Source organism: Platichthys flesus, chromosome 8 (assembly GCF_949316205.1).
Source record: "Platichthys flesus chromosome 8, fPlaFle2.1, whole genome shotgun sequence".
NCBI lineage: Eukaryota > Metazoa > Chordata > Actinopteri > Pleuronectiformes > Pleuronectidae > Platichthys > Platichthys flesus.
Genome location: NC_084952.1, coordinates 7,642,876 through 7,667,729, shown reverse-complemented (window position 1 = coordinate 7,667,729; position 24,854 = coordinate 7,642,876). Strand labels below are relative to the sequence as shown.

The 24,854-nt window shown below is 42.3% G+C and overlaps 1 protein-coding gene across 4 annotated transcripts in view; it reads right to left on the bottom strand.

The window, feature by feature from the left end:
• The window catches only part of diaph2 (diaphanous-related formin 2), a 329,090-nt gene that overhangs the window by 184,446 nt on the left and 119,790 nt on the right, over positions 1–24,854 (bottom strand). For all 4 annotated transcript variants that reach the window (XM_062393632.1, XM_062393635.1, XM_062393633.1 and 1 more), the window contains 4 exons: positions 24,101–24,165; positions 23,188–23,292; positions 15,771–16,133; positions 11,086–11,200 (listed from right to left, as the gene is read on the bottom strand). In XM_062393632.1, coding sequence (XP_062249616.1) covers positions 11,086–11,200; positions 15,771–16,133; positions 23,188–23,292; positions 24,101–24,165 — 648 coding nt within the window. The remainder of the gene's footprint in view (positions 1–11,085; positions 11,201–15,770; positions 16,134–23,187; positions 23,293–24,100; positions 24,166–24,854) is intronic.

The window sequence follows — 24,854 nt, the reverse complement described above, 5'->3', positions numbered from 1 at the left end:
GGGCTCACACAACCAATTATAGATAGTCAATAATAGATCTGTAGCAGCTTAGTAAACAATGTAAAGTTTGTAACTTACCCAGAACAATGGGGACAGATAAGAGGCGGGAGAAGGGAATAGCTCCAAAATGCAAAGCATGGTCAGATGCACCAAGCAGTACAGACAGGTGGGATGCATGTTGGATTCTGTGGTCAGTTACTAACAGAAACCTATATGCAGTTACACTGATCTCCAGCCATTATACGCCCCTGAAATAAAGAAGAGACTTACAAAACTCTTGTATTGCTCTTCTTTTAACTGAGGTCTCCATTTCAGTGCAGTTGAACTTTAATGAAAAGTGTCAAAATTGACTTCACTTTCAAAGTAGATATAAAATCCAATGCCTTATACTGCCTTGTGTGATTGAAATTAAAATCAGGACATATCAATACCCTGAGGTTAATTTTTCTCGCACTGGAGGTCTGTGCCATCTTTCTGTCCTGGGGGTGAAGGTTAATAAGCTGCTTTACCTCAGCCAGAGATGGATTGAAGGAGGGAGGGAAAGGTGAAAGGAAAGGTCAGGAGAGCAGAAAGGACTTAATGCAAATCCAGAGTAATCTGTCTATTCTTTAAAACCACTCCGCTGTGCTATGAAACATTCTCCAACCACAGCTGGATCTGTTCTTCCCATGCAGCAGAACATTCGTACACGGATTGACATCGGTCAGCCCTCATCCTGCGATGAGAAACTGGGGTCAAAGGTCGGGACAGAACGTGGGGATGACGAAACACCTGCTGAAACACACACAGTTCAGCTGTCTGCCTGCAACACTGTTGACTCTAATGGAACCTGAATCAATGTTTCAGCGAGATGTGCTTGATTTGGCGCAACAGTCCGGCTGGAGACAGTGAGCTGTGTGTGCACAATGAAAGCAGCCGTGAAATTCCCATGACCCTGTCTCATCCTGAAGTGTTACTGATGTGTATTCCATGTTCTCGCTTGTGTGGGCGGAGAAAAAGTGCAATAACGGTGCAACTACACCGAGAGACCTAAAGCTTAACATGGCTAGGTCTAAGTGTAGCTTCACAGCGGTCCAAGGCAACCTCTCAGTTTGTGCATTTTCTATTTGTTTATACAGGCCAAGATTGTGCCAACGGCAAACAACAAGCCAAGAACAACATTGAAATAATGGCTCACGCTTACAGCAGACTTGTTCATTATTCTGCACATTTATCACATTACAGCTTTAGAAGTTTCAGCAGCGTAGTATGTGTTTAATAAAACATGATCAAACGGAGAGGACCAAAGAAAAGGAAACAATCTGCAAATGCTGCAATTCAGAAGATGTGCACTGTAATGAAAGAAGCACAGCCACGTGATGCATGTTACAGTTCACCCAATCACAAAAGCATCAGCGTCTCACACCGAAACAAATACACCATGGACAGGTGTGGTTATAGCTTTGTAATGCTGTGAAATATGTCAGCGCGGGAAATGGCCTTAAATTAGCATTTCCACACAGATGTCATGTTCACATCTGGAGCCCAAGCCATCGCACTTCATCATTGTGGGGCCATGCACTAACATGAAGGTGCAACCGAAACAAAGGCGTTCAGATCAAAACACACAGAGAGGAAGTGGGACTTTATACCACTCTGTATACCACAAGCAAAATAAAAAGCTGTTCAAAAATAACAGCGCATGCTCTGTGGAGGAGCAGATGTATTATCAGAAGCTGTGTGAGTTATTTGTGCCGCTCTTGGGCTTCAGAAAGACACAACTCAAGAAAGTGATAAAAGCACAGAAAAACTTTAATTTAGTTTACTGTAAGAAAGAGCAGAAAAAAAAGTGTCCCTTTCATACAGCCGGGTGAGTGTGCTGTGGGTGCTAAAATCAGGACAATAACCCAAAACAGATACTATAAGTTCAAGGGGGATGACAGGGAAAGAAAGATGGTGAAGAGCGGAGAAATATATGGTGTTTTAGGACAGGAGAGTAAGCACAAGAAAGGAAAATAAATAAAAAGCAAAGGATAACCTCACTGATATGTGTATCCTGAGGGGGAACTGAGAAAATGTGTCATGAACACTTTATGTGCCTGCCATGAAGAGGTGGTGCTCGGGGAAAGGACCCTAAAACTCTCCTGTCAAACTGAATGTCCTGAGATGACATTGCTTAACTGAATATTCATTTTCTCCTGGACTTCATTTGTCATTTCTCAAGGTGTTGATACCGTCTATACAACGACAACACTTGTTAACACGTGTAAATATCCAGCTCATCCACTCTGTTCGCCAAAACCTGAAAACTTGTAACCTCTCTAAATACCCCAAATGACTGGGACTGGCGTACGGCTTAAATGTGGGCCCCTAAAATATAAAAAAGTACTGCTTCATTTTTCTTGTTTGCCTATCGGAATAATACATTATTAATGAGCAAAGATACGAGACACGGCAAATGGTACTTAGACCTTTGATGCAAAGCTGAAGTTACTTCAGTAATGAAATATTCAGGACACCCAAATCATACAAGAAGATCGCTCTATCAACATATTGCTGAGTAAGTTGTGTCAGACCGACGCTGATTAGTCACTGTCCTTTATTAGCATTTAAGTAGCATGCTTTATTTCCTTCCCTTTAAAGCAAGAATAGGAATACATTTGAGCTACAAAAGTTGTACCTGACAGTTACAAAACCCTTCTAGTGGCACCAGCTTTAACCGTTTGCCCCCGGTGTCACTTTTTTTGTATTCTTTTTTTTTTATCGATATCACAATCTGTTTTCAGACGGGTCTGTCTACCTCACTCGGCCCCCTTCCCTCATCGAAAACCTTTTTCTGTCTCTGCAGTAATTTACCTTGCTGTGGCGTGAGCAGTCGTGATTGTTTATATTCAAGGAGGCAGCATCTTGAACACGCAGGACCCTGATTGTTTACCCAACCTGCATGTGACATCACAGTCGCTGCCGTCCCCCCAGTGTTCCTCTGACTCCTGTCTGTGTCTCTCCAGCCAGATTGGCTGTGGAAGTGTCACCCCCTGGCCCACTTGCAGTCACAAACCAATTCCACCAAAGAGCCTCAAAGACAAATTAAACTTAATGCCATGTAACAAACTCAGTGGGCTACTGTGCACTGTGAGGCGTTGTGTTAGCCGGGTGGGAAAAACATCTTGTGAGCACTTTTTGATCTGTATGGAAATCATGAGTCGACATGGAGCCAGATTTAAGGCGTTTTGGAAGGGGGGTTAGATGAGTACACAATCCACATACTAGTAAAACATTTGCAATTACAACTGATGAAACTTTGTTAACTGCATGGTCGACAAAGTTTGTGTTCGATCTCATTTAGGGGAACATTATGAAATACAGCAGGTGGTTGAGTTGCAACAGCTTTTAAGACAAATAGTGTCTACAGGCTTATCAGAAAGAAAGAAAAAAAAAAACAACAACCATTGTCTAAGTGGAACAAAAACTATCAGCCCCTGAAATTAATACCTGGTAAGAAGAGTGAAAACACAGCTGTGTAAGTTGCTAATAGAATCCTGAATCACTCTCAGTGGATTTGCTTAAAGGCTGCAGCTATAGAAATGTATTAAGAAACCAGAAGGACACATGGCAATTATTGACAAACACGCCATATTGTAACCATTTACAATTATTAAACGCTCTTTGAAAAAAGTGCTGAAAACTAGCAAATTGCTCGCATAACTTCCAAAGACCTTCTTTCACTCCTTCCACGCATGACTTTAAATGTCGATCCACTACAGCAGTATATCCACATAGTGAACAGTGAACCATCACACATCAAGCATTCTCCATAAAGCCCCTCCGCTCCCACACTGGTACTTCTGAGCTGGATTAGATATGCATACCATATTCTGCTGTCTGGGATCATGGGGGTGAGTTAATGAAGCTCCATCGGGGCTCTTCCATGTGAAAGGCTCCAGTGACAGCTCTGACATTGTCCTCTTTTTTCAAAGCAGACCCACTTGTTAATAAGCATCCAATCACTCAATTAGGCAGCCACACAGACACTGGATATGCTGGATGCCACACAAGGAGACAACACAGATAGAGACATGTAACAAAAACACACGCAAACACAACATTATGGGAATATTTGTTGGGTGCGGTGGAGGGAGGCTGGGCGAAATAACGAATACCAACATATTGGTAAATGCTATTGGTGTGCAGACATGGCATAAACACCACTGAGATCAAATATATTTTAACTATTAAATTCAGGGTGACATTAACAAATATATATATATATTTTTTTAAAGTACAACTACTTCAAAAACGATTATTAATAAAGATTATAATTGTAGTGCCAGTCCATGTTTACCCTTGTCTTCTTGACAGATATATTCAGGACAGAACAGACCGACAGAACAAATCCACTTTAGAAGAATCAGAAAACAAGGGTAAAAGTATGAGATTGCTTAAACGTGTGGTTAAATTGAAAACCAAACACAAAAAACAAATGAATTTGAAGGAGGTAAACAAATAGACTCAAAGGAAACAGAGCACAATTGACACATCCCAAACGTTTGTTATCTGAGATTATCCAGGGGAGTGAGCACGGAGACAAAGAAATAAAATATTTAGATGCACGGGGGATATTTATTTTTTGAAGAGACCGATTTTGATGAACATTACCTGAAGGCGCATAAAAGTTGGCAGGGTGTAGAGTTGGGAGGCTGTAAGCGGCAGGTATCAAAGAAAGCTAATATTCAGAGGGCTAAAGTTAAAGTGCACTGTGATAGCCGGAATGGCTCTCATCTGAGAAGAGAAGATTAAAATCAGTGGGACATCACAGCGAGGCAATATGAAGAAGGAATCAGAGGAAACCGTGCTCTCTCTCACCCGCTCGCTCGCCCCCTCTCTCAGAGACACAGATGCACACGCACATAATATAGTCTCCTACAATAAACCAATTACTTGTCATTAATATTTAAGGGCCTAATTTCCATTCATATGAGATATATTAAAAACGTGCAGGGATGAGCAAGGAAAAGGGCTGACCCTGAGATATCCACAGTAGGTTGGCTGTCTCACACAGAGAGAAATGAGCATCAGGGTGTTTTGTGTTTTATTGAGACAAATGTCTCCTGCCTGCGCCAGCAATTAATGGCTTCCCTGCTAAAATGAGGACAATAGCACAATGGATCCTTTCCAAAACGAGATTATATCCTCTTTGTTTTGCTTTTAGTAATAATGAACGTTTAATCCAGACAGAACAATTAACTGAGGAAAGGAGGAACGGTCCTGGGTTATGTAAATAATTCACAGATGAGAGGCATTTTTCCTCTCACAGTGATGACAGTTTACAAAACGTGTATATGTCTTGTTTTGTTTTTATTTTTAAACCAGACTCCGGCTCTGACTCCAGATGGACATAGTCACCATGTCCAAAGGGAAGATTTCAGAAGCAGGCACACAAAGACGAGCTAAGAAAACAGAAAAGGAGCGATGCCATGAGAGGAGAAGCCCAGAGAAGGCTTCCATGGAAGATCCTCCCTCCTCTCAATTAACAGAATCAGTAGTAAACAGCCATGTTCTCCAAGGGAAACATGGCAACCATCGAGCATGACCTCCAGACTCTTTGAGATGGAACATATCAAAAGCTTATCGTAGCACACATGCCACTGTGACAAGGCGGACTAGTCCACAGTGGGCTTAAGTGTCTTGAATTGGGCTTAAACTCATTAGACAAAAGCCTTTAGCACATTGTAGGGATATGAGAAAGCAGAGCCCAAAGAGTTTTGGGATCTTCGTTTCCTAAGAAGAACAAGCTTTTCAAAGGCTTCAGTCAACAACACATATTGTTAGTAAATGAATACCCCTTAAAAGGATTAAAATATTTTGAGTGGCACTTATTGTTGCTGCACGTTGTGAGACAAAAGCTGTGTCCATAGATTTGTATTGAACTCGCTCTGCAGGGCCCCCAGCAAACAGTGTACTGGTCAGCAGCATCTCTCCAGTCTGCCTGAGAGGTCGCTGAGTGTCGGTGAGGTGGCCGACCACGCGGGAGTGTGTTTGATCCGGTGGCCGAGGTCAGCCCTGATATTAACAGAGTTATTAGGGGACTTATTAAGGAGAGTCAGAGAGCCAGCTAAACCCCCCCACTGATTCCATCATTACTGCCGTTGTGGCAGGGTCATTACCGCCCTGCTGCTGAGGCTTGTAGCAGGGATTGAGAATCTGCTAGTGTGCACACCACTATGGCTCAGTGGTTAGAGTGTGTGTGTGTGTGTGTGTGGGGGGGGGTTTGTGTGTGTGTGTGGGTGTGTGTGTTTGTGAGCGACAGTTGTAGGGACACAGGTAAAGGAAAACGAGTGTCAGAGTGAGGAGAACTCCAGAGGGATTTGATCAAACCCCATGTGATGAGGGGGAGGATGACTGCAGCCGTAGCTTTAAGGCGGGGGTTTTACCAAGTTATGTTTCCAGAGCTGACCTTTACAGGCACAAGACAAGATTGAGGATATTTACAAAAAATATAGGAAAAATAGATGGAATAACAAGGACGAAAAATAAAACTTGATAGGAAGGGATGTATACATATGAATGTGTGTGCGTGTGTGTGTATGGTTATTGCGTTTTGTACATGTGTAAAAAAAAAAAAAATTGAATTACAGCTGGATAACAAACATCCTACTGGGTAATCAAAATCCCCCAAATCCTTACTTAAATAAAAAATAAAACAGCCTTTTTACGTTTGTTTGTAACTAGAAAATGACTGTGACCAGGATTTATTTATAAATCAACAGAATAAAACTTATCCCGTACGAAACTATCCAGTCCAATCCATGGCTTTAGTTGTTGTCGAGTTACCCCTCCTTCTTCTGTTGTGTTGTTTGCTCTGAGAGACCCAGAAATCACCATTACAAAGTGGCATGTGCCCTTTGTCCGTCAGCAATTGATGTGGGCAATGGAGGAAACATTTTGGAGGAAAGGGGGTGTGAAGTTTGCCAACATCAATCTTGTTTCAAATTGAACCGCAAAGTTCCAGCTGAATGAATTGCCTTTCAAATGCAGCAGGCCATGGCTACACGCATTCAATCCCGAAGTGAATCTGATTTGATCCCAAGAGCCGTACAAAGGCACAACCCACAGATTGATAAAGTGAACTGACGGGAGATGAGGATAAAAATAAAAAAAAAGGGAACGAAAGAGCCAAGTCAATGGAAAGGAGGGTAAAGAAAGCAGGATAAGCTGATCCAGTGAAGCAAAGGCAGAAGAGGGAGGAAGAATCAAATGCACAGTAACAGTTTTAATGGGAAATGAAATAATTGTATGATGTTGTCAGATGATCTACAGAGTTTAAAGGATGTGAAAAACCGGGGGGGGGGGGGTGAGCAAGAGCAAAATGGAGGTGTGTGATAAAAGACTGCTCAGCTCCATTTCCACATCACAGAGCACTTCATAATGCCACAGGTGGAATACGTGTCTTGACATCAGACACCGAGGTGAAGCTTATGGTACGACACATTTTAGGTCATAGGAAAAATGGTTGACTTTCACTTCAACGGCTAGGCAGCATGTAATACAGAAATATTAGAATACAATTTCTCCAAAACCCCACACGGGGCAAAACTAAATGTGGGATACTGACCAGCCCTAAGAAAGTTGTGGAGGAGTTCTTCAACGAAAGCCACAGTAACACTCTAATGTTACCTCATCAGGAAGAGTTGGACACCAGTGAACCGACATGAGGAGACGTCCAAGACACTGTACAGACAAACTGCCCAGCATCTGCTCCTGGAAGAAAACTACACTGGATGAAATGGATTGTAATGATTCAGCTGATTGTCCCATGGGAAGATGGATGCCATGAGGCTTCCAGGAGGAAGGCCACCAAGTGTCCAGACTTGGTCTAACAATCCAGGGACAAAGGTTGGCAAGCCCGGCCATTCCCAGTTGTGGTTGGCTCAAGGATTTGGGGTCCAGCTCTAGTAATAGCAGGGAGGGAGAGGAGGACAGCTGCTTGCAGGTTGGGGGAGAAAACAGAAAGAGCATTGTTGTTTCTGGAACAGGCAGGAGGAGTTGAGCTGGAAGCCAGGAGCTCTTGGCCATCGGCTCCCACAATCACTGCCGACCCCCCAACTGGGGGATTCAGGGGGATTCAGGGGCGAAATGTCAAAGGAAATGCCACCAGATGACATCTTCTCCTGGCTGAAGGGCTCAGGCAGAGGAGAGTGACTGAAGGTGTTTGCATAGATGTATCAGACAAAGAGGATTAACACACTGTGAGGTGGTAAGGTGGTGCAGTGGGTTGTTGTTTTTGGCCATTTGAATAATGTCCATTGTTGATGATAAACTACTTATATATCTGTTTAATGATTCAAGCCATCGTGTTTGAGTCGGGTCTTCCATTAAAACACGGAGTTACCCTGCACAGAGAAACCAATTATTCATGTGTGAAACATTAAGAAGTTGACGCATGTCTTAATCTGTCTACGGCTTAACAACTGACACACCATAAGTGTTGAGTTTTAAAATCAAGCCGAAGATGTATTTCATAATAAATGACACATTTAGAAGACTGAAGCCGAGCTTGAAATCCCACTTGATTATCATTTCCTGTTCTTGGTGAAACTCATTAAACAGTGAGACTCATAAAAGCAGCAGGGGAGATGACAGTTTTGCATACTCAGTTGTTTTAGAGGCCTCTGAGCGCAATAAGCATGTGAAAATTGGGGGCGGTTAGTGACTCTTTTTTTCCTCCTCTTTTACTGCCAAAGTGTTGTTCTTCAAGAATGCGAGTAACAAGCAAGAATCTCAAAACCATGTGGAGTTAACAGAAGCCTCTTTGCAGCACTTTCTGAGGGCAGCTCTGCGGGGGGGGCATTTACACCTGCTTGCCTCATCTCCGACGATACGCTTGTCCCCCACAGCGCGGTTCACTTATAACTATCTACGCGTAAAATGTGGCAAAGACGAAGCTACCACAAAGAAGCAATACAAAAAAAAAACATATGTGTGTGGTGGCAAAAAAAAAACAACCTGTGGCAATATCTGAGACAAATGAAGTCTGTTTTCACCAGTGACTTATTTGTCAGATCAGCATAGAGGATTTATGGTCCATGGTTACAGAGTTTGCAATGAGAGAACAACACCTTAGGAGGAATTAATCTTGCACGCCTCGGCTTTTCCACCTGAACCCGAAGTCCACTTTAAACTTGACCGATACAATTAACGAATTGACTTGAGATGCAGGGAAACGCTCCAGCCAGATAGATTAAATTCAAAGTGGAACTAAAGTGGGATTTCTTTGGACGAATGGTTTAATGTTCAAACACACTTCTTCCTACATACCCTCAGATGCCCTGCATGAGAGAAACTATAATACATGAACAGAGGAAAGAGGGAAAAACGACCATTTCATTTTAGGAAGATTCCATCTTGCACCTTTTTTGCAATACCATCTACATCAAAGCTCCTCTCATTGGGGGGGGGGGGGGGGGGGGGGTGTACATATCAAACATTAAACAGCATTTTTCATTCATGAGAAAATCATGTTCTATTTCAACAATAGAGGGAAAAGAGCTGACTCAGTGAAGTCGCTGCAGGGGTAATTGATAGGGATCCAGCAAAGGTAACTCCCAGGGGAAATGCTGGATCATGAATTCCTGCCGGGCCAGCGGGAACATGGACTATCTATAGAAATCCTGGTTTTAAACCCCAGTGGGTGAGAAAATTAATTCAATAAAGAATTCAGAAGGCCATTTAAATCTGAATTAAAGATGTGTCACTGTATCTGCAAATGTTAAGTTGTAATTCATTTTAAGAATCTCTCTGCAAAAGCACTTTATAGCAGATGGGCTGCGCAAACATATTTCTGATTTACGTTGATGAAATGTTACATTTATCGTCTTTAATAACAATCCATGAATCAAATAAAGGAACGCGAGGAGATTTAGAATAATTAAACACACATTGCAGAGGTGTGAAAAGGTCTGCCCATCAATTACTTCAGTAATGTCTTGAAGGCTGTGATAAAAAGTATATGGTCTGGCTGATATCCGCTGGTGAGAGAGGAGGAGAGAGGCCTTTCCCCGCCACTTCATTAAGCTTCACAACAACTGTTCTTTCCTCCCCTCACTTTCCTTCCATCTGTATTATACCAGAAAATCACCTTGCGGCAGCTGAGGGAAAATTGCTATTTATTTCACAGAACAAAAAAAAATAAGAAAAAGACATGAGTCTAGTTTGTAGACCTGGAGGCAGTGAGGACAACAGAGCAGGAATCTGCTGGCGGGCTGAGTGGTGTCCAGACGGACGGCGGGTATATGTGAAAAAGTTGGACGATGCTGTAGAGTTATGTCCACACATCCTGACAGAGCTCAGATTTGACTGCTCTGCGGTTGACAGTACTCTGACTTCTCCCTTCCCACTGCTGCTGGAATTAGAGGGGTGTACTACTCACACATACACTCACATACTGTCAAAGAAGTGGAAAAGACTCAAATTGTCATGGGGAGAATACATCAAGTGCCTTCACAAACCCTCCTCCATACAAAAAAAACAAACTTCATCCGTGCTGCTTGTGTTATTCATCAGCAAGTTAGGTAGCCTGGTTGTGTATTTGAGAAACAAACTGGCCGGGACAGGAAAACTCCCTGAGCTCCCTTTCCCTGTCTTCCCCATTGGAGCATTGGTCTACTGGACTGGAAAAGGCAAGAAATAAACCAAGCATAGCTGCAGTTGGTTCACACATATGTACAAGTTTGACTTGTGCACATCCGCGTGCACAGCCCAAAAAAACTGAGCCTGAAACTACTCAGTTGGTACAAGGAACAAATAAAATGTGCAGGCCTATTCCATTTCAAGCTTTCTCACAGACAGAATTGCATAAACACACTGCAACAAGAGCACTAGCGTCTCTAATTGGCACAGAGGTTGGAATCCAGAGCACATATAGACAAGAGTTCAAATGTAGAGGAGAAAGTGCTTGGTTTTAGGATAATTAACACTTCAGTGAGAAAAATGGCTTCTTAAGTGTCACAGGATGAAAGTAGACTTGGCATCCATTGCCAGGGAGGCTAAATAAGGCATGTGTGTGTAGATTAATTAAGGAATGGGTGAAGGGAGATGACGCCTCCTTACCTTTGCTCTGTGAGGAGAAGCAGAGGGAGAGCTCGGCAAATAGGTCAGGATTCTCAAACTTCTCTTCTTTGACTTTGATCCAGAAGCAATTCTCTGCCATTTCCTGAGGCACTATCTGCAATGACACAAGGATTCCATTATCACTACAATCAGAGACTGCCTTTCCACCAACCTGCCACTCAAAAAGTTCTTCTCACTGGAGATTGGGTTTGTGTGTGTTTGTCACACACATGTGCCCTTGTGTATGCCTGCTTTGCATCGGAGTGGGAAACAGGACAAGCAAAAAAAAACAGCAACAAAGCAAATGGGTGATACTCAGGGTTAGATGCATTATCTTATATGACGCGATTCACAGTCCGATTTTCAACTCAGTCAAATTTGTAACTCTGTGTTCGATCAGCAGTCAGCGATCGTGATGTGGAAACTCTTCAAAGACCTGGATCAGGAGGTTTGCCAGCACTAAGGGTGTTTGAACCAATTTCAGGTGTCAAATATAATTCCAATTAAAGACAAAAATAATATAATTTGAATGCTGTGTTTTTATTTGTTTTATAAATGTGCTGGCTCGGTGCCTTGGGCCCAGCCTCGCTTGTCTTCTGTGTTGTCCACAGAGGGAGTGTGCACACTGCAGCGCCACTGCTGAGTCTGACAACGCGGTTTTGATTACCCTTGTTCTGAGAGAGAGAGAGAGAGAGAGAGAAAGAGAGAGAGAGAGAGAGAGAGAGAGAGAAAGAGGGAGCCCACACACCAACTGCCTTTCAGCTGATGCTTTTACGTCTCTCTGACATATTCTACAGATATAGACATTGCAACTTTCTTGAAAGGTGTACTCTTGCTGGTGAGATGTCACAGTGATTATCAACAGATCATTATTTTTACTGCAAATGTTGCTGTGATCTGAACGCGTAGAAAATAGATGAGACCCCCAAAAGAGGAGCTGCTTGTCTCATGCACCTGAGACGCACTGCTGCATCCAGGGTACACAGTAATAATGGGCTCAATTTTACTACAAATTGAATTCAAATTTGCAAAATTATTTGAAGATTAAAAATAACTGGGAATTAAAGTCAAATGGGATTATAGAGGAAGATTGACAGCCCTAGTCGACACATGGAGGAGGCCTCTAACTGTTTTTCTAGACGACTCTACATTAAAAGGAATCTGCCACAACCACAGCCAATCAGAGCGCAGGACGAATGGACCAGACTTACTAGTGGGTTTCTTCTGGTGAGAGATCATGTAGTGTGTGACGACTTGTCACCAGTCAGTCGCGTATAGTGTGAACTGCACACTGAAAATTGAGCCGTCTACGATGACAAATCACACAAATGTGGCCAGGCTAAAAGCTAATGTGTGGATGGATCCTGACCGAAGCAGACACATCAAAGCTCTCGCTCACCTCTCCGGGGATGAATGGAAATTTGTGAATTTCAGTTCAGAGCACAAAGCCTCAGCCGCCCTGTTTACACAGTCCTCCTACCTAGATTTGTCTGAAAGGCTCTAAAAGGGAGCCGAGCACCTACACAGGCAGAGATGATGGCAGGGCAGAGGAGATGCTTTCTTTTCCTCCTCGTATTCCCTCTGCACTGCTCACTGGACAAGAGGCGTGGACAGAGACCCACACATGAACAAACTCATCCAGCGGTTATTACCAGCTAATAATGTGCAGGTGAACATTACATCTGCTGCGCATTGTGTTAAGTTGTATAGTTAAAGGTTTTTGTGTGTGACAGTGTTGCCTTTAACTGACGGTTGGCCCTAATGCACCGCTGCAATTACCCTTCTCAAAACAACAGTAATAGACCTTCCTGCAGTGATTTGACATGTAATAGCAGGTAAACACAGGTGCTAGTGATCACATCCATCGAGTGTCCGTAGCTAAACAAAGACCAAGCTTCATTAATGTCAGTGCTAACATCTGTGTTTACCGACCATTTTCATATCAAACTGGGTGCTGGGAAAAAATTCCCATTACACACAGAAACAACAATCAGGAAACACGGACTTCCAGGTGATACTCAGTCTTTCTGTAATGGCTTTAATAGGAGGGCTTTAGGAACCTTCGACCTGAGCTGTTGTTGCTGCTGAGGGTTGTTAACAATGAGCCTCTGTACACTCACTTGCTCTCTGATCAAAGTCCGAGTAAGCAGCGCACGTCATGTCTGCGTCGACCGACATGCCATAATTAGAGCAAATGGAAACGCAGTGAATGTAGCTCAATGATGTAATGATTTATTTCATATGTAATTCAAATTACTGATGCTGATTTTGCTGATGTTTGTCTAAAGCATACATAAACAGAGAGCTTATTGTATACATTTAAAATGTGTGCGTATGAAGATCTAATAAATGATGATGAAAAGGCAGACAAAAGATTCCGGTGCTTACAATCCAATCATGTACTTTGTCGATTTTTTAAACATGATAAAAAGATCTGATTATTTTATTCATCTTTTGCTTCTTAATTGTCAGATTTGAATGTAAAAATATAAACACTGTTATATTAATTGATGGTTATGAGAAAAGATAGGGGCTAAGACGACTGCCCTGGGGTGCTCCTGTGCAGTAACTTAAAATGAAGCCTGTTGCATGAACTGTTCAGATTCCCTGTGTGTTCTGACCCGAGTAAAGAGGGCATCTCTATGTTTAGGTCCAGGTATTTGTTACCGCTTGAGCTAATGAGTTGTTGCATTGTATAAAAACAAGTTAATTATTTCTTCTCACTGCTCCCATGTTTATTTTGTCCTTCTACTCCCACATGTTTACAGACATTTTTAAACCGTATCGTTATATCATATGTTTACCTATTTTTGTGGGCAAAGAGAGGAAATTATTATTAGTTTGTAATCATCAGGTCAGAATGGCAGCTTTGCACACATCGGTTATTATTATTCTCTAAGGATTATTGTGCCAGACCCAACAACACAGATATAGACAGAATGTAGTGTTACAACAAGAACTCAAACTGATTTCAAATGCAGTTAGCACTTAAACACAGTTGACATTCCATTGTGTGTAAATGCACTGGTCTTCACCCATTTGAGTCTTATTCCAGTGTTTATGAATAGGAATGCAAAGCTATACCACAGCCCTTGCTTGACTGGTGAAGAGATTCTAAAACTGATTTGAAAGCTGCCCCCAGTAACGAGTAAATGCTCGTTCACCTTTAGTATGGAAGCAAGTATGTATGATTGGATGTGTGTTTGTATGTAAGTAGAGATCATCTATGTATGCATGATGTAACAAAGGATTCAACTTTCATCTACCCACTCACTTGCCTGTCAAACCTATTGGTCTAATAAGTGTTTACCTATATGACAGCATAATGTAGGCAAACCTGTGATTCATACTCCAGACATGTATGGGGCATTGGATAAAGGGGATGCATGAATACAAATGTATTTTCCCTCCCCTTCCTTTTTACACAACCAAATTACAGTTGCTAGTGGCCTTGCCATACTTCCATCTGCTGCGCACAGATAAGACGGACGACTCTTGTCCCACTTAATCGACACAAGAGACACAGATTGTTTTTCCTCAGGTGGTTATGAATTTCATTTGCATCGCCAAACCACAAATCCTGTGGAGACAAGGTTAGCGCACCTTCACATTAACCTGTTTCTGTACATTCCCCCAAACAACGGGCATGTGCACCAGACAGAAAGCGTACAACTCATGCATGCAAATCCACGCAATGCACGAGACAACGAGTAATAATATTTAAAATATCAAAGAGCAAACACACACAGAGCCCCCACCTGGTTGTAAAACACAAACCAGTTGTTTGAATAACTGTTTACAAAATCTGTGTTATATATCATACAGCTGTAATTTATATATTTATTATTGTATCTACTAAATTACATATGTGACATTTTAAAGTCCCCTTAGGGTGACAGTAAATGTGACCTGCAACATGTTGCTTGTCAATATGACTAATTTATGTCATCTGCTGTTATAACAAATAATAAATAATATAAAGTACAAATCCAAGAGTAAAGTATCAATTTGTTTACTTGTTATCTAAGGAAAAAGAGACAAAACTGTTGAGAAACATCTGCAATGGCCCTCAACAGAATGAAATATTCAAATGCAAATGTTTCCTACGTGGCTGGATTCCAATCAAACCTTGAAATATAATGTGCAACATCATAATGTTGTGGTTGTTGTCAGTAATCGAACACTTAACTGCAAGGTCACACAAACATCAGCAAAGAACCATTGAATTAATGCTAAGAACTCCTGATGTTATGGATAAATGATGGAAAATAGAGCCCACATGCAAGAGAATGTCCTATTGAAATCAAATTCAAATGTGATGGAAAGTTCAACAACCCAGTCTTCATTCAATTACACTAAGAATGTGCAAATCCGAGGACGTTGAAGCAGTGGAAATTGTTTGCTCTTGAATCCCTTTGAAACGGGTGCGGAGTGTGGGAACGCGTTGCCCGTGGCTGATCCCTCGTTTCACTACTTTCAGAAAGAATTGGAATGGGTCCACTTTTGATTTGGATCCTCAACTTTGCATCTTTGTGTGGAGCAGGGTTACTCAAAGAATCCTCTCAATCCAAATCTCTGAAGCAAAGTGTTTTCAGGTGTGATTGTAAAATCAATGTTTAATATTTCATATGAACAAAACCGATTCAATCAGTGAACATGAGAATTTGTGTTACAGGGAATCGTACCTTGATCCAGTTGACCCGCTTCATCACTGTTTCAGGCTTGTAGGTCTTTTTGGGCTCCAGCCCATAAGGCAGCTTAACGACAGGTAATGATGGAGGTGGCGGAGGCCCACCTGGGCCCCCAAAGAAAGGCGGAGGAGGCGGGGGCCCGCATCCTGGGGGTGGTGGAGGTCCTCCACCTGGAGGAGGAGGTGGCGGAGGTGGTGGTGGAATGCCTGCATGGCCGAAAGGAGGAGGAGGAGGTGGTGGAGGAGGAGGACATCCACCGGGTGGAGGTGGCGGAGGAGGTGGAGGAGGAGGAGGGGGAGCTGCTGCCCCCCCTGCTAGTGGGGGTGCTGCCCCTGACGCAGGTGGACCTGCTGCAATCTGCAAACAGAGGGTGGAGAGAATAATGATGACCTGCAGATGAATTGGTGGATCAATCCAAACCTCAGTCTAATGTCACTAAAAGTTTATGAAACATTTCTGTGCACATATTTTCTGTCAGTCTCCAGTTTGTTTTTATGTATTTTTTCTGATATACACATATTTATATTTGTCCTTTGAAGAAAAAAATAGTATTAAAATTACATTATTAACTCGAGTTGGTCTCAAAAAGTCAAATTATCAACATAAAGGAAAGTCGGCTGCTGTCTGTTTGTTTACGCTTCCTTATTGGAGGTAAAGGTCATGTTTGCATCATTGATGTAGTTTATCTGATTCAAGAGAATTAAAAACTGAAATTCTTCCTAAAACAAAATGCTGCTTAGTTTAAAGAGCTTTTCATCAGACTAATGTGTTGTGTTCATTAAATCCCAGTATGTAAATAAATACTAGACTCGACTTTGGAGGAAAACCTGTAAACGACTGCTGTTCTAATTTGCTTTAACACAAAGATAAGAACATTGCTTTCCTATCAAGTCTTTGTCATGAGTTCTCACAGTGGCAGGCTATTAAACAGTAGACAGGGGTGTAATTAGACCCGAGACTGATAAGACCAAGTCTTTCACTCCTTTGACATGTCTGCACTATCACACCTGGTGCATACACAGGTAGTCTTTGATAGTGATAATGCTAAAATGAAAAATGTTGAATAGAGAAAAAGTTATGCAAATACAGCAATTACAGATACCCGAGCTTAGACAGGGCTTGATCCTCCGAGCTGATTAGTTGCCAGTTCTCACCAAAAAGCATTTCCACTTGCACATCTCATTTCTAAAACCAATTTCCCCACTACGCTCATTTCCCTAGTCACTTGATTGTGGTCGTAGAATGTGATTGGCTTCATATTTAAAGGCATTACGTAGTGTTTCATTACATAATGGCATCGGTGGATTGTTTATTAGGGCCAAAATTAAAAAGGTGTTGTGCAAGAGCGTCCAATACAGATTGCCTCGGAGCCATTTAGTGAAAATCCACATCCGATGATGACATGTCTGTCAATCTCGAGCCCTCGTGGCCCATTTTCTCTTCAAAGATTAATATGAGGGAATGGAAGCAAATTAGCTGCTAAATTAGAGCGCAGTTGTTTCAGTGCTGAGGGGCCCTCTGAGTTTCAATCCCTCTCTCTGATCTCCCTAATAATAAAGCCTTGGGATGCAATACCCAAGCCACTGCTATTTTCTCCCTCAGATATGAAAGCAGACACCCAATGAAATCCATAAAGGGTAAAGTGTATCAATTATTGTGTAATCAAAAGGATGTATTTAATGGTGATGGACGTTTTAGAGTGAGTTCATCTGGGAAAGCATCACACTCAGGGCCGTGACTCACACCTGTGCACGTGTCTTTGCAAGTGTCACACCAATGGAGATGTCATTTTCTGGCTCTGAACTAGTGTGAGCGGCGGCAAGGAAAAGTAAGAACCCCTTAGTCCTTTTCACCTTCAAATACTATCTTATCTAATTTGCAAATGTAGACTGATAACACAAAAACAAGTGTATTATTTTGCGTCTTTACTGAACACACCCGTTCTCAGAGTTAGGGGAAAAGTAAGGGAACCCCTTGGATTTATTAACTGATCCTGACACCTTTAGCAGCAATGACTCCAAACAACTGCTGGCAGACCATAGAGAAACTTCCGGGGGGAACTTTCCACCGTTGTTCCTCACAGGACTGCCTCAGCTCAGGGATAGTCTCAGGACGCCTGGTGAACCTTCCACTGGAGCTAATTCCACAGCCGCTCAGTTAGGCCGAGCTCAAGGCTCTGACAACTGGATCTGCTTTGTTTGAAGTCGCTCAGCAGTGGATATATTTGGATGTTGCGGGTCATTGTCCTGCTGTGTCACTTAATCTTCTCCTGAGCTTCACCCCGACATTATCTCGATTGACACTTGGATAATCTTTGGAATTCATTTCCTGCTGAACTACTACGAGCTGTCCAGGCTCAAATCAGGACATCCCAGCTTCTGTACTTCAGCACTAGGAGGAAGATTTCATGTTGGTTTGCGATGCCCAATTCATGCCGTATGTAGTACAGGCTGTTCTTTCCCAGCAACGCAACCTTAGTTGCATCAGCCCACACAACATTGTCCCAATAGTGCTGAGAGTCAAGATGGTCTTTGGCTGACTTCCGGCAGTGTGATGTTTTCCTTGGGAGAACAGCAGCCTCTTGCCACGGAGACCATGACTGTTCAGTGATCTGTGCAAAGTCGACAGAGACGCTTCTTTTAAGCCTTTACCTTCTTAATCTTGACTTATTTTTTACTTTGAAAACTCTGCTTTGTGCTTTTGGAGTCATTTTAGAATCAATATAAGAATCAGAACTGGGCAAGTAGCCACAATACTACATCAAGTCTATTTAAACATTTGTCCAACTGAAGACTTTTTCACCCTTAAATAAATAATATGATTATTTTTTCCTCTTTTTTGTTTGACTCTATTCACATTGGCAGGTTACAAAGTCCAAATGTTCAAGTGTTTCTTTATCGTTCCAGGTAAATGTAGCACACACCTCTGGTCTTGTTTCATTGGTTGGACTCTGGGTTGGAAAACTGTTGAATCCAGTGAGCATTTGTAAATATCATTGGCTGAGGGGTTCACGTACTTCGCCAACTTACTTAATGAAAGCTGGAATTATGTATTCAGTATAGACAAAAATAGTTATTTGTCTGTTATTTTTATTTAGCTTAAGCTCCGACCATATTTTATATAAATGCTGCACGTAATTTAGAAAATGATTACCTTTTATTTCCACTGTAGTTGGGATATTCTATTAACATTTACCATATTAAAGTTACTAATAAATGTATCTGAACAGACATATTGAAAGAAGATAAATACTGTATTTGCAAACTACCGTACACAATGACTTATGAGCTTTAAGATACCTGAATTAGTTTCCGGTGTTTTTTTCAATGTGTCCATGATCCAACATGATTTAACTGTGTGTCTTTGGCCAGGTTGTGAATGTTCATAAAATATTTGTTTCCGTCATGTGACTTTTGCAGAGCCCATCTGGAGCGGGATAAAATACAATCCAACCAAATTAGATTCATAGTCTTCTGGACTCCATGAGGAGGTCAGCATGGAAGATAATCAACTCTGAACATTGTGTGATTAAATCTACGCCTCAATCTCAGCTCTGATGGAGGAATTCAATCACAAAGTGTTTACTTAGGAAATTTGCATTTAACAAGCAATAATTGCTTTTAGTTAAAAACCTTGTACAGTTTCTCAAACCTGGGAACTGCTCCATTATTAAGCTAAATGGAATAATGGTGGTGGTCATGTAGACGTTTTAAATCTGTTTCTGTGGATGAGTCATTTCAAAAGATAAAGCATTACATCAAGATGTGTAATGGGAATTACGATAAGAGACATTGCTTGTCAGTTCCCGCAGAATGTCACTTCAATTTAGAGAAATTGAAGTTTAAAACATGCAGAGAGAACGGAGATAACTTACATCATCTTTTTCTCTAACAAAAAATGTTAGCAACACAACTCTTTCCCACATGTGACTTATGTCCAGGTGATAAAAAGGGGGGCAACATCCAGGGCCGTGCATGCAAAGAGGACACCCACCTTGGCTTCAGATTCCCTGATGAGTCTCTGAGCCTCTGTGAGCTTGTCTTTTTCACTAGTTAACTGTGCAGATACAACACAAACACACACACAAACACACACACACAAACAGGAACACACGTCACAGAATACACATAAGGCAGCAGAGAGGAAAAAGGGGGGGGGGGTGGGTTAGATAGACAGAGAAGAGAAGGAACACTAGTACACTACAACAGGTACAGATGCAAAACTCACACCGAACAGAAAAAAGGCAGGAAAGAGAATCAGGGGACAGAGGATGATCCTCACACCTGAGAAATTGTAGGACAGCGTCATTTCCCCATTTTGTGTGAATGACTTATTTGATGTGCAAAAGGTACTGTACTCTTACACCTAAAACAAGATGTAATCTATCTTCAAAAGGAAATCAGTGTAAAGCTCTGACGGCAGCATGAAAGGAACAAGGAGCAGCATCACTGACAGTCGGTGCACCTTCAAACCCTTTTCTCCATTTTACTTCCTTTTTGGCATTGAAAATCACATCCAGCTTAACTCTCAGATGTGTGATGGGCACCGATCTCACTGTGCAGCCTTTGTTTCAGAAATGAACGCATTTTGCTTTGATATTTCAAAGTGCAACCTTGCCGAAAAAAGCATGAGAAAGGGAGAGTAATCCTCAGCCACTGAAATGAGAGAGTCCCTCCTACAGACCACCTCTTACTATAGACTGTAGATAGGTAAATATTTAATGAAAATGGAAAAGGGGGATGAAAACCTTCAGTGGGGCGAGTTATAAAAGAACTTTTTACAATTTTTACAAGAATGTTTAGGAAACAGAAATTAAAGTGCAATATTTAAGGCAAACAAAGTTTTACTTTATCTTTCATCCTCTGGGATTAAAAGTTAGAAGTCTGCGAGGATTACATTGTCAAGACAAACCAGAGAGATCCACGGCTTCTATAGCACACAGCCCGGCCCGCCTCCTGAGTCCAGCTCTGCAAACCACCATTCACCATGACAGCGTATGTGTGCTCTTAGCTAAACAACTGAATTGGCTCTGTTTCATAACAGCAAAAAAAAAAAGAAAGAAGCACACGATGTAACAGTGACTACATGGTGAGTTCCCGCTGTCGTTATCAGTTGAGTCAAATTCCATAATCAGCCATGATGGAGGGCAGCCTGGCAGTGGAAGAGAGAGAAAGTGGTGGACTACACCTACAGCTCCTCTTGGGGCCGAGCTGGGTCAGCTACAAGACCGCCAGGTTGTTAAAACCTATTAATGGGATGGCGCAGAGTGCTCCAATGTACCACTGCAGTGCTACATTATTCATCACATCCACAGCCAATTCAATGAATAACTTCCCCTTTTTTTTTTTTTTTTGCCTAGTGTGGTTGCAAGCAAAAGGTTTGGAGAAGGATGGATGATTTCCACTTGTTGTGATTTCTGTCCCTTTGTTGGTGTTTGCAGGCAGCACCTCCACTCAAATCAATCGGGAGGATAATCAAACAGACACATCAAACAGGGCTGCTTGTTACACTGCCAAAGTTCCCGGAGAAAGACTCTCGTTAAATGTGTTGGTTCACAAACAAGGTGAAAAAGGAGCGACTCAGGCATGCGAGGTGTTTTAATATCTAACAGGAATCCAGGCGGGGGGGGGGGGGGGGGGAGATGAAAGGTTAGGGTACGCTCCCACTTCATTCAAGTTCAGCAAAAACAGCGGTGACAAGACGGCGGCTCTGACGGACAAAGTGAACGTGTGTCCTCACAGCGATTTAAAGGTTCCACACTCTCGGAGTTAATGGCTTTCTACAGCACTGTGTCAAACGCGGCTTAGGTTTGCAAAACACACTCTTTCAGCCGAGTCTTCTCGAAGTGGCAGAATCACAACCGTCTGGGAGGACGACACCGTTGTTGCGACGCACTGCTTCAGGAGGCAAATCTATGTTCAGTGTGAACACCTGCCCCCAGAAAACAGGAGGTGATTCTAGATTGTTAATGAAACACTCACATAATTGAGAAGATCAACTCTTAACTGAAATTCAATTAAAAAGAAAGGTAGAGAGTTTAGTTATATATCTATGTTCAATAGTAAGTACTGCAAATATATATACTGTAAATATGTTTTGCCAATATCCGCAGGGGATATTTTTGTATTTGTTATGGTCACAGTCATGCAGGTTTGAGTCAAACAAATGACATGTTCTCCTGTGGAGGTTCATGTCTGTTGATGTGCAGCTCTCCATCTTTAATCGCTCTCTGAAGGAGCATCGAGACAAACAGAGGAAGAGAGGGGTTGGACTCTCCGGGGCCTCTCTGCTCCACACTACCTGTTAATGCAACACAGTCAGTCAGTCTTCAAAAGACTGGGGCTGCCAGGGGAGGGTGAGGGGGAACGTGTGTGATAGGCACGAGCAACTTGGAAACCAGGTAAAAAAAAAAAAAGAAGCTCAAACTAAGAAAAAGAGGCCAAGCAAAGGTAACACAGTCTGATGCACTTGTTTCTGACAGAAAGTGGAAGGAGAGAGCGACGGAGAAAGAGGACAAGCAGCTGGAGAAAGTGCGGAGAGGCTTTTCTGATGGTCTCATTAAAATGGGAAGGCGGTAATCGGGGACAAACGCAGGTAACAAGCGGCAACGGAGCACTCAGGAATACCAAGGAGCGGCTGCAAGAGAACTGAGGCAACAGTAAAAACACAGCTCAGAAAACACCTGGGTGATGCTTGGAACACATTAGGCGCAATTCGTCAGCCGGTGAGTGCTAATACAAGCAACCAGAGAGGAATGCTCGAAAGGAAAAGCTATTTCTAATATAGATGTAGCTATACCATCTTTCAATGGTGGTTTATATTAAATTCCCTAAGCATGGAGGCAAACTGCCCTTCTGTCCCAAGGCAGTGCTAAAGTGTTTGGAATTGGGTTAAGGGGGAAATAGCAGTCGTTTTCTGAGCTCAAAATGGAGGGTTTCGCCTGGGAAAAAATGAGTCGGAGGCCAGGAAAAGAAACGCAATCCATCTCTGTGATGATAGAATTACATAGGAAAAGCTTCAATAGAGCAATCTGCCCATATAAAGAGCTACAACTTAAGAAAGAGATTGACCCTTTATTAAATCAAATGTTCCTGCACGGAGGATAACTCCCATTTACAGCGGCATCACGTGGGTAAGTGGAGCAGAAAGGTATCCTTCTGACCAAATCAGACGTTTCTGAGTGGCGCCATTACTTTGCACAGCTGCGATTGGAAGACAAACATTTTCTTTCTGCATTTTTGAATTCAACAATGAAACTTTTGATCAAATTGATGAAAAGTGTGTCTAGATATCCGCCTTTTTCACTTTCTTCCTTTTTGATTCTTTTTTGGGAAACATACAGCATAAGAGATCTCTGGGGAAATGCACACGCTGGTTTGCAGAGCAGTGTTATTTCTCTTCATGGAGTTACCTGGGACTCCAGGGCCTGGATCTTCCCCTCCAACTCTTTGATTCTCTCTTCCTTCTTTTGAGCCTCTGCCTGGGCCTCCTGCCGTGCGCTGAACTCCTCATCAAACTGAAAGAAAAGAGACACAAGTATGTCTATGTGCAGATAACAAACATGAGCACAGAGCTGCAAACACACACACACACACACACACACACGCAGGTTGGTGAGCGGCAGGATGTCTCCAGAGAATGGCCACAGGGCGCATCAACAGACACCAAAAACATGCTGTCTTACACTCTCTGGCCAATTTCTATTCATAGCCCTCGTGGCCCTCGAGCCCTGTTGTCCTTTGTCTTTGTTTCAGGCCTGGCTTCATGTATCTTGATGGATTTAACCTTTTGCAGAAACCAAGCCATGCCACTACGATGATTTCACTGGCGCAGCGGGGTGTAGCAGGCCGGTGGGACAGGACTCTTAAGAAAACAACACAGCCAGGACCCCCCTGGTGTCCCCATGGGGTGTCAGTGAGGCTCCTTAAAGATACATTTCAATATTACAAACACTATGTTCAGAGTGAAGTCTTTCCTGGAATAAAACGCTATGAAGCAACAAAGGGTTAACTTGAACTACATTAAAAGAAAAATGTAAGTGAGACATCCTTAAAGGGACACGTTGAATTGTAGAACTCGACCAAAAACAGCCTGCACGTAACTTAACTCTGTCATGACACTGTGCACAAATAAGTATACATCACAACATCGCCATTGATTCTTGTAATGCTGATACGGATCATGTAGCGTCACAGCCGGGTTTCGATCAGGGCATGGCCGATCAATAGCTTGTCTGGGAGCTCGGAGGGAGGAAAAAAAGAAAAAGCCGTGCCTGATGGGAGGCGGCCGACCAGAGGGCGCTGCCGGAGTGATTAATGTCTCACCTTTTTGGAGAACTCGGCCGCTTTCTGCTCACTCTCGTCAACTTTGGCTTTGTCCACGCACTGATCTGGAAAAACAAGACGGCAAAGGTCACGAGACGCTTCAAAGTCGTCTCCGGGCGAGAAGCTCCGCGGCTGAGATTTACACTGAGACCCGCGTCTTGTTTTCAAAGCACATTAGGGCGGATGTGATCATTAATTCTATCTTTAAAAAAAAAAAAATTGTCCATTAGGTGTTTACAACTTGAGATGGTCTTAAAAAGTGTCATGCATCAGGAGTGCCCTTCAGCGCACCTAAGAATGCTAAGTGGGTTGTGTGAAGGTTGTGTGTGGTTCGAACAAATCAAACCTCTTACTTTGTTTTCTAAATGTTTGGTGTGTGTTTCAATTTATTCAGTTTTACTGATGAATTGTTTTCAGGACAGAGCGAGTGTAAATTGTTGTTAGATCACACGTTACATGACACGAAATGTGAAAAGAATCAATTACGAATATATACCCGTGGAAAGAATTTAACAAAACACACCCCTGGAAGTTGTTTTGAAACAGCTGATTAAACCTTGGCAGAGTAAGTGAGAAACCTTATTAAATACTGCATCAGATCTCTGTGGATAGGTCTAGAAACTTTTAATGACCCTTTGTTGGCAAGTCACAGATCTGTTGGTGACACAACACAGAGACACACTGGTGTTATTTATTTTATTTCTCAGTTTGAATCTTTATTTTTTTCCCTTTAGTAATTCAGTGATAATAGATG